The 15,148-nt window shown below is 44.6% G+C and overlaps 1 protein-coding gene across 1 annotated transcript in view; it reads right to left on the bottom strand.

Annotated features, from left to right (window-relative positions):
* Nucleotides 1-15,148, bottom strand: part of LOC137326650 (protein unc-79 homolog) — a 180,337-nt gene that overhangs the window by 129,043 nt on the left and 36,146 nt on the right. The window contains exons 8-11 of the mRNA XM_067991943.1: nt 14,328-14,392; nt 9,843-9,931; nt 9,311-9,351; nt 1,088-1,116 (exon numbers count right to left, since the gene is read on the bottom strand). Of these exons, the coding sequence (XP_067848044.1) occupies nt 1,088-1,116; nt 9,311-9,351; nt 9,843-9,931; nt 14,328-14,392 (224 nt within the window). The remainder of the gene's footprint in view (nt 1-1,087; nt 1,117-9,310; nt 9,352-9,842; nt 9,932-14,327; nt 14,393-15,148) is intronic.

Here is a 15,148-nt window from a genome sequence, read left to right as displayed (position 1 = left end):
TTTGACTGGTTCAACTCGATGAAGAATGCACATCTAGCTTCTTCAGATACACAGTGTATATCCAATCAGCCATGGTGGAAGTATATTGACATTTTTGTTAGAAATATTTGATAATGATTTCAAAATGCAGGTAAGAGTTACAATGCTTCAAGCAATATATAGAGGATAGAGATGTTAAGTGAATTACAAATGTTATAAATATAAAAAAATAATGTAGCATTTGAGTTATATCTTTCAAATACTAAAATTCCAAAGCTATGGGCTGAATTATATTAGCATTGCATCATGGGAAAAATATGTCTTTTTGCCACAGTAGAAACATAAGGACCTATTCTGCCCAACTCCCATTTGCCACAGTGCAGGAGAAGGATCAATTTGCATTAATGTGCCTTTGCTTTTTTATTACAGAACTTTTTAAGTGGCATGCCAACCACAATCACCATGGTGCAGAATGCATTGTGGAGGAGTGGAATATTTGCACATATAAAAATAATTTAAAATTATTTCAATAAAATCTTATTCAGAACTGACCCTGATGAGTCAACTATCCAAAAAGGTTTTGGCACCTTGTGTTGCTGTTGCTTCATTTTCAAATGCTAATGCCTTTTCATTTCTTTTTTGGGGAAGAAATGGTTCCTGATTTGTAAATTACCATATGAACCCATTTCTTCCCCATTGATTCTATGAAATTCTGCACCAAAACTGTGTCAAATATATTTAAATAGATATATTAATATTTATTCACCTGCATGAAATGTAACTTTATTTTGCTAAATAAAATAGCAAAACAGCATCTTGGGCACTGGCAGCTATGGTCTGTGGGTGGAATAAAATTTAGCCCTAGGTTCACTTCCACTCTTTCAACTCATAAATGTTGATTCATTTTTGTAAACCTTTGGAATTTTTTATTTAATTGCCTGAAACACTGGCAAACTCATGAAGGCATAGAACAGTGTAAGTACAGTATGCAGCCAGGTGATCAAACAAAAACTACTGCACGATGGAATAAGCTGATAGATGTACATAAACCACAAGATGAAAACCACAACCACTGGAACTTATCCACCAGACTACAAACTGGTCTTACCTTCTTCTGACAAATAGCAGAAATTTCAGCTGTAAAGGAAAAGATATACAAACAAATCAAAATGGACAAATAACCTACAATCATTGCTGGGATTGACCATTGTAAAACAGATAAGCATCCTGCAAAAAAATATATTAATGGCAATATTTAATGAAGAAAACAGAAATAGGAACACACATGGAACAAAACAATGGAAAAACTCTCTTAATAATTATATGCGTTGATTGACAATGGCACTCATTTAAAGGTCCAGAAATTCGATTGTTGAGCGCCTGTTTTTTGGGCTTGCGCCATACATGCTCTCAGTCTGCACCAGAAGTGCGCTGCACATCATATAGGTTAGGCCTCCCTGTCGTCATCCAGACTACCCGCCTGAAACTGGTGTTAGGCCCATTGCTTATGCAAATCGAGAGATTAACGCCTATTACAGGTTCCTTTCTAAAATTCATTTGCGACTAACCGCAGCATGCGCTATCGTATGCTGCAGTCAGTTTTCTCAGGCGTACGGCAGCTAAACCAGCGCTCCTTAAAGGGATCATTGGGGGCTGCCACCCAAAGGGCAAGTTTAAATTTTTCTTACTTACCTGAATGTGGAGCCAGGAGGAGCAATAGTTCTCCTCCTGGCTCCACAATAAAACCACGGGCCGCTGACGGCCGCCGCTCGCCCCCTGCCCGATTGCCTCACCCCGAGGACCTTGGTCGGCAGACCAATTTGCCATGGTCGTGCTTCCGGCCTTATTAGCCGCGTACAGCATGTGCTATGCCAGGAGCCTCTCAATTTGAGAACGATCCAATTTCTAGGCCAAAGTATCTTAATGACTTTGAAATGGCACCTTTACACAGATTTATTTTAAATGCTTTTAGCACATCTGAGATTTGTGCTTATTTCTTTCATTTAGACAGAGAGAAAGAACTTGCATCTATATCACACCTTTCACATCCTCGGGATGTCCCAAAGAGCTTCAAGCCAATTTATCACTACTCCCAGTTGAAATAATGTCACATCAGAAATAATATAATGGGGGCATCACAACTCATTCTAATGGGCCAGAACTTGCGCAGAGCAACGAGGCAATGCTCGCAGCAGCTCCTGTGAATTAAATTAACGAATGTACTTACTGCGGGCTCTGTGGTGTCGACTTGCTTGATTTTGAACTTTTAAAAAATTGTGCACTATCAACTCAGCCTCTGAGCATCGTGAATTGATGCGCATGGAACTGTCTGGGAGAATAGAAGACACGCCCACAAAATCTGTCAGAAGAGAAGTCACGCCCACAAACAGGCAAGCAGACTTCATTCATTTAAAGTCAAGATTCTGGAAGTCATTGTAAATAAAAAAAAATGTTTATGAAAAGCCAAAGAAATAACTGAATTAAATTAAAGAGACAAAAGGAAAAGTTAAAAAAACATTTAATTTTTTTAATGACCAAAAACTATTAAAATAAGGAATAATATGAGACTCCACATTTTTAAAATGTAATTTATTGTTGTTTGGCAGTCATTAAGACGAACCACGCTTTTAAAACTTAGTTTAGAGCTGGTATTTTTAAGTGTACCTTTTGGTGACATAATTAGTTACTTTCCAGCTGGGTGGATGTGCAAGTTTAAGATTTTTCAATGATTTCAATGATTGCACATGCGATGTCCCTTTAATTCGCAGCTGTCAAACCGCCGGCAAACCAATTTCACGATTTCCGCGTTTTAGTGCGCATGTGCAAACGCGGGAATTTGCTCCTTCGATTCACCATTAAAAATGTGGAGCGCTGTTGAGCTCCTCCGTTATTTCGGGAGCAAGTTCTGCCCCATTCTGTTTTTTTCTTTCAAGTATGTGCCTCAGAACTACAAAGGTCAAGAGTTATGAACAGCCTTGATGCCATTTTATGGGAGAAGAAAAAACAACTTTCATTTGCTCTTCCAGTGGAGAATCAGTTATTAAACTGATTTTGCCAACTGCAGTCAGTTCTTTCGGATACTTCAAAAGGAAACAATGTGTAAATGGTTTTAACAAAACACATGGTTCTAGTCTTCTTTAATCTCAAAAGCACTTTAGAACAGAAGAACCCATCCAACCAAAAAGTACTTACTGAGGCAATAGCTAATGAATATTTATAAGAAATTACAAAGCACAAAATTCTATCGGAATATGCCAGTGAATAAGTAGCAACACAGAGCCTTAATATCCAGTCCACAACACAGCAGCAGAAGTCGATTTGGGCCTATGGACAATCTCACATTTCTGTGAATTCTCTGGTTGGCTAGAAGAGAAGGGCTAATCATACTTGGTTTATATCAAAGACTGCTTGCATATCTGCATTTATGGGGCTTCTTTTCAACTTCCTGCTGATAAACCACACTGTTTGTAATGCCATCGCCAGCAGTTATTCTTTTCACATAGTGGCAAGTGAGTAGTTTTCACTGGTACTTAACAATATGGTGCTGCTTCCGTTGTTATGGAAAGTTGTGAGGAGAAAGTAAATAATTGTTATTTTAAACAAAATTGCATGCACAAGCCACTCCAGACACAATGTCCTTATGTATGCACATTTTACTTTCCACCACAACTTGTCACAGTTATGAAGGAGGCAACTTACCAGTAAGTATTAATAAGGCTGTTGCATACTGTCACAGGAAACAGTGGGAGGGTTTCAGGCAGATACGCTGATTTTGCTTTCACCATACCTAGAATTTCTACTGCCAGGACACTCAAGTATGAGAGAGATTGCTTCCACTGGTTAAGCCACAAATGAAGTATTGCTTGTAGTTATGGGCACTCTATATTGGAACAAAACCAGGAGCCAAAGTACTTCTGTGAGGACTGGAATGGTGGGTGAACAGGACTTGGTGTCGGATAGGATAAGGGCAGCAGAGTTTTGAATGAGCTGAAGTTTATGGAGGCTGGAGGATGGAGGATGGGAGACTGGCCAGGAGAGCACTGGAATAGTTAAGTCTGGAGGTGATAAAGGCATGGTTGAGGGTTTCAGCAGCAGAAGGGCTGAGGCAGGGGTGGAGGCAGGCGATGTTATGGAGGTGGAAGTTTGCAGTCTTTGTGATGATGAGGATATGAAGTCCAAAACTCAGATTAGGACGCTGAGATTGCAAACAGCCTGCTTTAACTAGAGACAGTGGCCAGGGAAGGGGATCGGTGACAAGGGTAGAGAGATTTTGGAGGAGCCAAAGACGATGGTTTCAGTTCAACCATTGTTTAGTTAGAGGAAATTGAGGCTCATCAAAGATTTTATGTCAGATAAGAAGTCTGACAAAACAGAGACAGTTGAGGCTCATCAAAGATTTTGGGGTCGATTTTAGGATGGCCGAGCGGATGCCTTGGGGGTGGGGGGGCTCCTAAAATCGGGGAACCCCGGAGTGGGTCCGGAGCCTGGCTCCAACCCGCCTGCTTGCAGGTTCCCCAGTGACGCGGTCGGGTGTGCGCGCAGCTCCCATATGCGGGACTCCCACCGGCAATTAAAGCCGCCGGGATGACAATTTAAATACTTATTTACCTAGTTGAGGTCCTTGACAGATCTCATTGACAGGAGATTTTGGCAGGGGTAGAATTTTCAAGTCTTCTCAGCATGTTTCCCGTGCTGTGGGAAACACTCTCTGTTGGAGCAGGCATGTTTCAGCCAGCAGCCAGTGGGAGATGCAAAGGATTATTTGACAGGTGGGGGGAAAACCTTATTTATTGCAGCAGGGCACTCTGTCACTTCAGACAAAGTTTTGGCTGCAACACCTTCGTCTTTACACTCAAAATTATAAATTATACCCTAAACTCTGCTGTGCAAACACATTTACCTACTTTGCACACCCCCTCAAACTCACACCGTCAAGATGGGGGGGGGGGGGCGCCATGGCTGCATTCATCACTTCATCCAAGGACGAGCAACATCACCAGCCTCACCAGGCATGCCGTCCACCTGCTCCACATGGAGCTCCACAACACAGTGCTGCGCCACAGGCACCTGCACAAAATAGTTGTGCAACTACACATACACCCACTATAGGGTGACCCAATGGGTGGCATCAAGTGTGGGTGTTCATGGTGAACCTCATGAAAGGGACTTGTTACACAAGCCAGTCAAGAATGGACAAGACGTGGCAGTAGTGGTGATAATAATATTTATTGTGAATGGAAAACAAAACAAATACAAATAAAAAACATAAAGCGTCAAACACCCTTGTGCATCCCCTCTGTGCTCACAAAACATTTGGCTTACGCTTCCTACTACTCCAACATGGTGCTTTCCCTGTGGCTGCAGCAGAGGTAGTGGCAGGTTGCTCTTGTTCATGCCCTGACCGATTAGATGCTTTGGGCCGACACCCTCTGAGTTTCGGTGCCCATGAGGGCCCCTCCAAAGACTGCTCCACCTGTACCTGTGCAGGGGCAGACTCAACCACCTGGAGAGGAGGCAGCATTGCGGGTACTGGTTGAGAGGGGGGCAATGGGTGAGACGTGGAAGCGCTTTGAGTGGCGTCCCCACTTCCATGTCCCCTGACGCCAACATCCCTCTCCTGGGCCAGGCCCACATCACTCCTACCACTCTGTTGGACGACAGTTTGGAGGACATGTGTGAAGCCTTGTAAAGCTGGTGCTAGCTTATCTGCCTGCCTGTTTAAGGCAGCAGAAAGTTGCTCACCCTGAGTCCGAACGGCCGTTGTCAGCGCCGCAATGGCCTCATTGTTGAGCCGTGCTTGAAGCTCGATGGAGACTAGCCTTCTCTCCATCGCAGACATTCCCGCACTTACCCGCGACAATATCTCAGAGATGCCTTCACGTTCCTGTGACAGTATCTCAGAGATTCCCTCCTGTACCTGTGCCACCATTCCACTCATGCAGGAGTTGGACTCCTTCATCCTCTGTGCAATTGTGGAGAGTGCGCGTGGCACCTGTTCTAGCACCTCGCAAATGTGCTGCTGCCCCTCAATCATTCTCCTTTTAATGGATGGCCCCCAGGGTTCAGCATCTGTGTCCAGCTGAGCAGAGCCTGGAGAAGAGTGGTCCCACCGATGCAGACTCTCCACAGCTGCCCCTGCCACCAGTGTCTGCTCGTGCTCACTTGTGTGTGGTGACTCATCATGTGCAACCCCAACCAAGTGAGGACGATGACCCACCGAGGTGTGTGTATCTGCGCTCACTTAGATGTAACTGTACCCCCTCAGAGGCCGGCAGGTCCTCTGAGGAATTGCCCTCTGCCGTCACGGCAGTCGCTGAAGGCCCTGGAAGAGAACAGAAGGCAATATTAAGCATGATGACAGATGTTGAGGTGCTGAAGATGGCAAGGCATATTAACATCATTTGCTATTGCGAGTGCTGAATGTTAAAGTTCTGTCACCAGCCATGTGGCAGGTGCCAGTCTCGGCATCCCCCACGGACAGGCACTCGAGGGTATGGCTCAATTTGAGAGCCTCCTGCTCCGCGACCGTGAGGACCACCAGATGTTGCGGCCCCCCTCCGGTCTTCGCCCTCTCCCGTGCATTCTCGGCTCCCTTCTCCTATAAGGGGAGAAAGTAGAGAGGCGTGAGTGAGTGATGGTGACGTGGCCAACCGCTGAATGCATTGGTTTGGGTGAAGGTGACCATGAAAGAGATGCATCAGAGGGTGAGTATGAGACAGACCCATGAGATTGTATGAGGATTGGGTTGAGCGGTAATGGTGGGATGAGGTTTGAATGGTTGTGAGGAATGATGTGATAGAGTAGTATTGGCAGTGCAGAAGGAGTTTTCGGTGGGGGCGGTGATGTGGAAGACGGAGTGTAGGAGAATGAGTAAGTGCACTCACTTTGGCTGACCTAGTTAGGTCATTGAAGCACTTCCTGCATTGTATCCACGTGCGCGAGATGTTGCTGCTGCTGCTGACCTCCTCTGCTACCTCGAGCCAGGCCTTCTTGGTGGCAGAGGAAGGACATTTCCTCCCGTCGGCCAGATAGAAGATGTCTCTCCTCCTCCTCACCCCACCCAATAAGACCTGGAGTGAGGCATCACTAAAACTGGGAGCAGCCTTTCCCCTGGTCTGCTCCATGCTGTACTTTTGGTTGTTTGCTGCAGGAGCAGCATTGGAGGATTGCCCCTTTAAATAGGGCTCCTCCAGCTGACAGCCTGTGATGTGGGTGCACAGTCCGCCCACTGCGCAGGTTTCCAATGGGAAACCTAGAAGCCAAGGCAAGTGGCTTCAATTTACTTGCGATTGCGTGGGGAACCCACCGATTTTACTGGGCAGGTTACCCATGTGCCCAGTCAACCTCCCGCTGCCAACCTGCCTCCATGGTAATATCGGGGCCTTTATGTCAGATAAGAAGTCTGACAACACAAAGGCAGTTGAGGGGTCCAGGCAGGTGGTGGAGAGGTAGAGCTGGGTGTCGTCAGCATACGTGAAAGTTGACCTCATGTTTTGGATAACGTTGCCAAGGTGCAGCATGTAAATAAGAGGAGGTGGCCAAGGACAGATCCTTGGGGGACTCCGGTGGTAACAATGCAGGAGCACGAAGAGAAGCCATTGTTCGAGCAGTTCTATATACGAACAGATAGGTAAGAGTGGAACCAAGGGAGAGTAGTCCCACTGAGCTAGACAACGAAGCAGAGGCATTAGAGGAGGATGGTGTGGTTCAACTGTGTCAAAGGCTGCACAAAGGTCAAGGAGAACGAGAAGGGATAATGCATCATGGTCACAATCACAGAGGATGTCATTCGTGACTTTGGTTAGGACAGTTTTGATGCTGTGGCAGGGGTGGAACTTGATTAGAGAGATTCAACAGGAAGTTGTGTGAAAGATGGGCACAGATTTGGGAGGCAACAACATGTTCAAGAATTTTGGAGAGGAAAGGGAGATTGGAGATAGGGCGGTAGTTTGCAAGGACAGAGTGGTTAAGGGTGGGTTTTTGAGGAGGAAATAATGACAGCAGTTTTGAAAGGGAGGAGTACAATGCCTGAGGAGAGGCCAGAGGGTATCTTTACTCTTCAGGATGATCCTGGAGTAGTGGAGAGGTGGGGGGGGGGGGGGGGAGAGGCAGGGGGGTTGGCAGAACAGAATGAAACCCGATAGTGCATGGTATGATCATTTCAGATCTGGTGATGTATGGTTAAACCAGTTGTGCACCAGATACGCAATACACTCAAGTCTGCATCCCTTTGACTTGAGCTCCTAGCAAACAGCTCAATAGCTGCATTGTCAGTGATCTATGTGCAGGCTATCTGCTCACCCTCTCAGACAGGAAACGATAATTGTGTTCGGGAACTTAAAAAGGGTTAAAAAAATAACATTTTAAAATTGAATACAAATAAATTCATTTTTCGTGAACTTCATTTCTGACTGCAGTCTCAGGAGACATTCAGCACATCAAGATATTGGGATTGACATTCATTCCCCCTCCCCATTAGGCAGAAACAGGGGCAGTAGCGCAATGAAAATGACAGAACACATACCACCCTGTTCCCGCCGAAGTCAGGGTCACTGCCATTTTGGTGGGACCTTGGAATGGGCAGCCCAGGAATCAGGCAAATGCCTCATTAGCCTATGCAAATCAGAGTCCTATGACATCAATGCAATTTTGAAGTACCAATGGGTGGAGCATGCACCATGCACACTCCAAGCATTGGTACTTGGCATGGGACAGCCTAAACAGCAGTGATCACACAAATAAAATTATACAAAAGAGCTTTTAAACAATTTCTGTACTGGAAAAATCGGCCCCCCTTCTGGATGCCCGACTCTCTGCAGCCCTCCCTCGCGATTGTCTCCTCCCCCCACTTAACTTGCCTGCACTGGCTGGGCCCCACATTGAATCACCAGGTTTCCTGCCCCCTCCAATCAACAAGCTGCTCCAAAAGTGCATGTAGCTCACGGACAGAATGCTAATGAGGCCTGACCATGAAAATGGTTCAGATCTCCGACGTACAGATTACAAAATGTCTAACTAGATTTGATATCAGAAGCTTCCCAAATTAGTATTGGCATATGATGTGCTTTCTGGAATAGCTGCTGTATATAAGCCTAACCAAACTGAATTGTCCCCCTCTGCCAAAATCATTAAGTTTTTTCTGCATAATTTTCTCTAAAGAAATAAAATCCTATATTCCTAATGTGTTTTTTTTGTACTGATTCATAACACCATAGTTTGTATTAAATTAAGTTCACAAGTAAAAATTATTCATTTCATCCATAAAACTTACAATACAGATAAACTACACCTGACTGGAGAGCTACACATGTATTATCAGTCCAGAACTCACCTTGTGGTAGCAAAACATCAATTAACCATTCAGCTTGGACTCTGAAAAGAGAACAGAAGTTTAAAATAACAACAGAAAACCCTGGAAATAAACAGCAGACTTTCAGTATCCAAAAATATAGAGGATGAATTCACATTTTGTGTAGAAACCATTCTTCCGAACCGAAAGAGGAAGGCATGTCCTTTCAACATATTCATTTAAATTAATAAAAAGTATAAATAAATGTACCCAACAATAATTATGACCGTGTTTAAGGAATGATTGGTTGTCCTGAGTTTCAGCACTTACATGGCCAATCTGACATTTCACTATTATATATTGGCCACATTAATAGGGGCTGTTTAATTTAGGTCCATGCCCTATTTTATAAACTTAGGGACCCCAGAAAAGTTTCATAAAACAAGTTAGTGTTTTGTGGTGCTGATTTTAATATTTCTAACACTTTTCCTTAATGCTTTTAGCATTGTGTACCATGATAAAAGTTGTGTGAAGATACCAATATTCATGCTTGTTTTACTGAACTGTTACTCACCCTGCAATCCTTTGACTACATTCTTCACACAAGTATAATGGAGGTGGTTTCTCACCCAATGCCACAGAAATGGATGGATCTATGCACATCTTCAAAAGATAAAATTTTTTAAAACTGTAAATTAACTTAGTTCATCGCACCAGACTAAATCTTCAACAGAATTCAAATCATTATAACTTAAAACTTTCTTCACGATATAGCACAGTAACTAGCAACAGAGCACTGATTCTCAGCAAGAAGGCCCAAATATGAATCCCAGTCTCAATCAATATTGTAATTTAGAAACCTTTGAGATATATTTCATCACTTCTGTTTGAGCATTGGCTCCCAGTCCAAATATGCCTCGAATTTAAGATTCTCATCCTTGTGTTCAAATCCCTCCATGGCCTCGCCCATCTCTAACTCTGCAACCTCCTTCATCCCTACAACTCTCTGAAAACTCTGCGTTCCTCCAATTCAGGCCTCTTGTGCATCCCCGATTTCCTCCGCCCCACTATTGGCGGCCGTGTCTTCAGCTGCCTAGGCCTTAAGCTCTGGAATTCATCCCTAAACCTCTCTGTCTCTCCATCTCTCCCTCCTTTAAGACGCTCCTTAAAACCTACCTTGTTGACCAAACTTTTGGTTACCTGCCCTAATATCTCTTTATGTGGCTCGGTGTCAAATTTTGTCCGAAAAGGCTCCTGTAAAGCGCCTTGAGACATTTTAGTACATTAAAGGCACTATATAAATCCAAGTTATGGTTGTTGTTGAGCAGCAAGATGAAGTACTTTGATAGAAGGATAGGCATACTTGAATAGATTAACATTCCAGGTTGTTACTAGTTTACCTACATGTTGAAGTAAAAAAGACCAATTCAAAATCAAATTGTGGAAGATTCAAATACCAAAATCTGGCTTTGCCTAGTTCTTTTTAAATGCCTAAAACAGAAGTGGCTTTAGTGGTAGAATAATAGAACAAGACTATAGAAACTTCCACAAGTGTGCAAGAAGAGGTTTAGTCTAATCTAATTGATATAGATGTTAGCTAAACGAATAATTCACAAAATGTTAATGACTATTTTGGGTAAAAGTGGAGTTGTTTGGATTGTCATAAACCAACTATAAATGGGCATGCGCTCATAGCACATTACTGCTTGCAAATTTAATGTCAATTTGAAACTATTATTCAGAAAAGGTCACTAGGATAGAGAATGTGAGGAACATGTGTGTTTTGGGGGTATTCTCAGATTGAGGAACACTGATCAATTTAAGGCAAAGTACAGGGAGATTTATGTTCCATTGACTTCTGCTTGACTGGAACTGGTTTATGGCTTGAAAATGTCAATGCCATTTCCATATCATTGTTATACCTCAACTTGCTGAGCATCCAGGAACAAAAAGCAGAATCAAACAGAACAGTATGGTTTGATGCAACTCATCTTGAAACATATTCAAAATCATGAAGGGTCTAGACAGAGTAGATAGAGATAAACTGTTCCCATTGGCGGAAGGGTCAAGAACCAGAGGACATAGACTTAAGGGGGTCAATTTTCGGATGGCCGAGCGGGTGCGTTCATGGCGGAGGGGGCTCCTAAAATCGGGAAACCCCGGAGCAGGTCCGGAGCCCGGCTCCAACCTTCCCACTTTCGGGTTCCCCAATGATGTGAATCGATTCACGTGCAGCCCCCGCATGTGGGACTCCCACCGGCAATCAAAGCCGGCGGGATCCCACTTAAGATCATTATCTGGGTACTTCAGGTCATTTACAGACCTCATTAGTTGGAGATTTTAGGAGGATTCGGATATTGGTCTACCCAGAGCATGTTTCCCATGCTGGGGGAAACATTCCCTGTTTAAACAAACGTGTTGCAGCCAGCAGCCAGTGGCAGCTGCAAAGGTCCATTTAACAGGTGCGGGGTAAACCCTCATTCATTGCAGCAGGGCACTCTGTCACCTCAGACAAAGTTTTGCCTGCCACACCATTGTTTCCACACTCCAAATTATTAAATCATACCCTAAACTCTGCTGTCCAAACACGTTTACCTACTTTGTGGACCCCCTCACACTCACATCGTCAGGATGGGGGGGGGGTCCACTGTTGCATTCATCACTCCATTGGAGGACGAGCAACATCACCAGCCTCGCCAGGCATGCCGTCCACCTCCGCCACGTGGAGCCACACAACACAGTGCTGCGCAACAGGCACCTGCACAAAGTAGTCGTGAAACTACACATACACCCACTGTAGGGTGACCCAATGGGTGGTATCAAGGGTGTTCATGGAGAACCTCATGAAAGGGCATTATTGCACAAGCCAGTCAAGAATGACCAAGACGTGGCAGTAGTGGTGACAATATAATATGTAATGTGAGTTGATCAGAAATCGATTATAAGTAAAAACCATGAAACACCCTTGTGCATCCCCTTCATGCTCACGACATGTTTGCCTTACGCTTCATACTACTACGTGATGCATGCCCTGTGGCTCCAGCACAGGTAGTGGCAGGTGGGGTGAGGCTGACTGTGAAAGAGATGCATTGGAGGGTGAGTATGAGATAGAGCCATGAGATTGTATGAGGATTGGGTTGAGTGATAGTGGTGGGATGAGTACTGGCGGGGTGAGTAAGTGCAGGTAAGATGAGGATGAGGGTTCATTGGGTGTGAGGAGTGATGTGACAGAGTAGTGTTGGCAGTGCAGAAGAAGATGTGGGGTGGGGGCGGTGATATGGCAGACGGAGTGTAGGGGAATGAGTAAGTGTACTCACTTTGGCTGACCAACTTAGGCTATTGAAGCGCCTCCTGCACTGTATGCAGGTGCGTGATATATTGGTGGTGCAGGTGACCTCCTCTGCCACCTCGAGCCAGACCTTCGTGGTGGCAGAGGCAGGCCACTTCCTCCCGTCTGCGGGGAGAAGATCTCTGTCCTCCCCCTCCTCCTCACCCCATCCAGTAGGACCTGGAGTGAAGCTTCATTAAACCTGGGAGCAGCCTTCCCCCCTGGGCTGCTCCAATGCATCTCTTTTGGCTCCTTTATGCAGCATCAGTCAGTGGAGGACTGCCCCTTTAAATAGGGCTCCTCCAGCTGACAGCCTATAATGCAAGTGCGCAGTCCACCCGCTGCGCAGCTTTCCAGCGTGAAACCCGGAAGCCAAGGTAAATGGCTTCAATTTACTTAAAATCGCATGGGGAACCCACGGATTTTACTGGGCGGGTTACCCACACGCCCAGTCGACCCTCCGCTGGCAACCCACCTCCCTCTTAATATCGGGCCCAAGATGATTTGCAAAAGAACCAAAGGCAACATGAGGAAAAACTTTTTTTACACAGCGAATGGTTATGATCTGGAATGTACAGCCTGAGGGGGTGGTGGAGGCAGATTCAACCATGGCTTTCAAAAGGGAATTGGACAAGTACTTGAAAGGAAAAAAATTGCAGGGCTACAGGGAAAGGGCAGGGGAGTGGGACCAGCTGGATTGCCCTTGCGGAGAGCCGGCATGGACCCGATAGGCCGAATGGCCTCCTTCCATGCTGTAACCTTTCGATGATTCTATGATATTAAAGGAAAAGGAAACCCCAGAAAGAGTAACTTCAAAAACACTGAAAAACGTATTGAAGATAATTTTGAGTCACTTTCCTCTCCCATGGAAATCTGCCATTTCAGGCCTTCATTACTATGCCATCTCCAATGACACAGCCATTTTAATTAATACACACTGAAAGTACTCCCCCAGGGTTTCTTTCTCCTTTAATAAGAAAGTCTTTAAAATAATTTCAAATCAATACAAAGTGGTATCAATGCAACGTAAGATTAACGAAGAATTCTTTTACTAAACTGTCACTCATTTAGTGTAAAAGAGTTACATCGAATTACATAGAAATTACAACACGGAAACACTGGGAGCAATTTTAGCCTAACCCACCCAGCGGAAGCTGATGGGGTCGGGTGAGCCACCCGTTTTACACATGGCCCAATTTTACCCTCCATTGACTTCAATGGAGAATAAATTTGTGAGAGTTGTAAAATGGGCGGCTGACCTGAGCCTGTTCGTTTCCCATCCGGTGGGTTAGATTAAAATTACACCCTCAGTTTCTGCCCAACCAGTCTGTGTTGTTGTGCATCTTCCATGTAAACAGTAGTCCTGATCCCATGTGCCTGCATTTTTCCTAGTTCCCTTTATTATCTATAACTAATTTTTAAATGTTGACATACTTTAATCGCTAATTTCAACCTCACAGTGCTCCAAAGTTTCTCTTTCTCACTGTCTTTGCATTTAATATCATATCTGAGTCCCTTTGTTGTAGACATCTTCACCAGAATCACCTACCCTTTACAGAACCTGCCTGATATCAGGTGGGTTCCATAAAGGACATGCAATCTGCTCCGCCAGATTATTGCCCAGGCGGTGAAGACAATAAAAATGAGGTGCCAGCAATCCTCTCTGAAAAATTACCACCTCGGCGATGACAACAAAAATCTACCCCAAAAAGATACAAGAATCCACAATACCTTCACAGCAGGTTTGTTGATTGCGTTCTGGCATTCGATGTGTTGGCAGTGAATTGGATTCCATGCTGTAGGGATATGAAAACTATTAGATGCAAATGTGCACATTTCGTCATTGCGATTAACCTCTATTTCTGCTCTTTCTTTGACAAATGATGAGAAGGATGAGCTCCTGCAGGCAGATTTTAAGGAGCTAGAAAAGGAACTTATAAGCAGGACCTCAAAGGTAGTAATCTCCAGATTATAGAGTACAGAAATAGGAAGATAGAGCAGATGAATGCGTGGCTGGAGAGATGTTGCAGGAGGGAGGGCTTTAGGTTCCTGGGAAATTGGGACTGGTTCTGGGGGAGGTGGGACCTGTTCAAGCCAGACGGGTTGCACCTCAACAGGGCCGGGACCAATATCCTTGCAGGGAGGTTTGCTAGTGCTGTTAGGGAGGGTTTAAACTAGCTTAGCAGGGAAATGGGAACCTGATTGTAGATTCAGATGGGAGAGAAGCAGAATTGGAAGTGGAAGGCAGAAAATTAGTAAGTGAGTTTGGAAGGCTGAGGAAACAAAGGTTAGAAAATAGACAACAAAGGAGTTTGGCAGTGCTTAAAGGTATATATCTCAATGCAAGGAGTATAGTTAATAAGGCAGATGAGCTCAGGGCACAGATAGACATGTGGCAATATGATATTTTAACTTTAACAGAAACATGGCTTAAAGAGGGGCAGGAATGGCAGCTCAACGTTCCTGGTTACAGAGTTTTCAGACGAGATAGAGAGGGGGATGGCGATTTGGTCAAAGAAACAATTACAGCTGTGAGGAGGGATGATATGTTA

Source organism: Heptranchias perlo, chromosome 10, assembly GCF_035084215.1.
Source record: "Heptranchias perlo isolate sHepPer1 chromosome 10, sHepPer1.hap1, whole genome shotgun sequence".
Classification (NCBI taxonomy): domain Eukaryota; kingdom Metazoa; phylum Chordata; class Chondrichthyes; order Hexanchiformes; family Hexanchidae; genus Heptranchias; species Heptranchias perlo.
The sequence above is the reverse complement of the archived record's forward strand: the minus strand, read 5'-3'. Positions and strand labels throughout refer to the sequence as shown.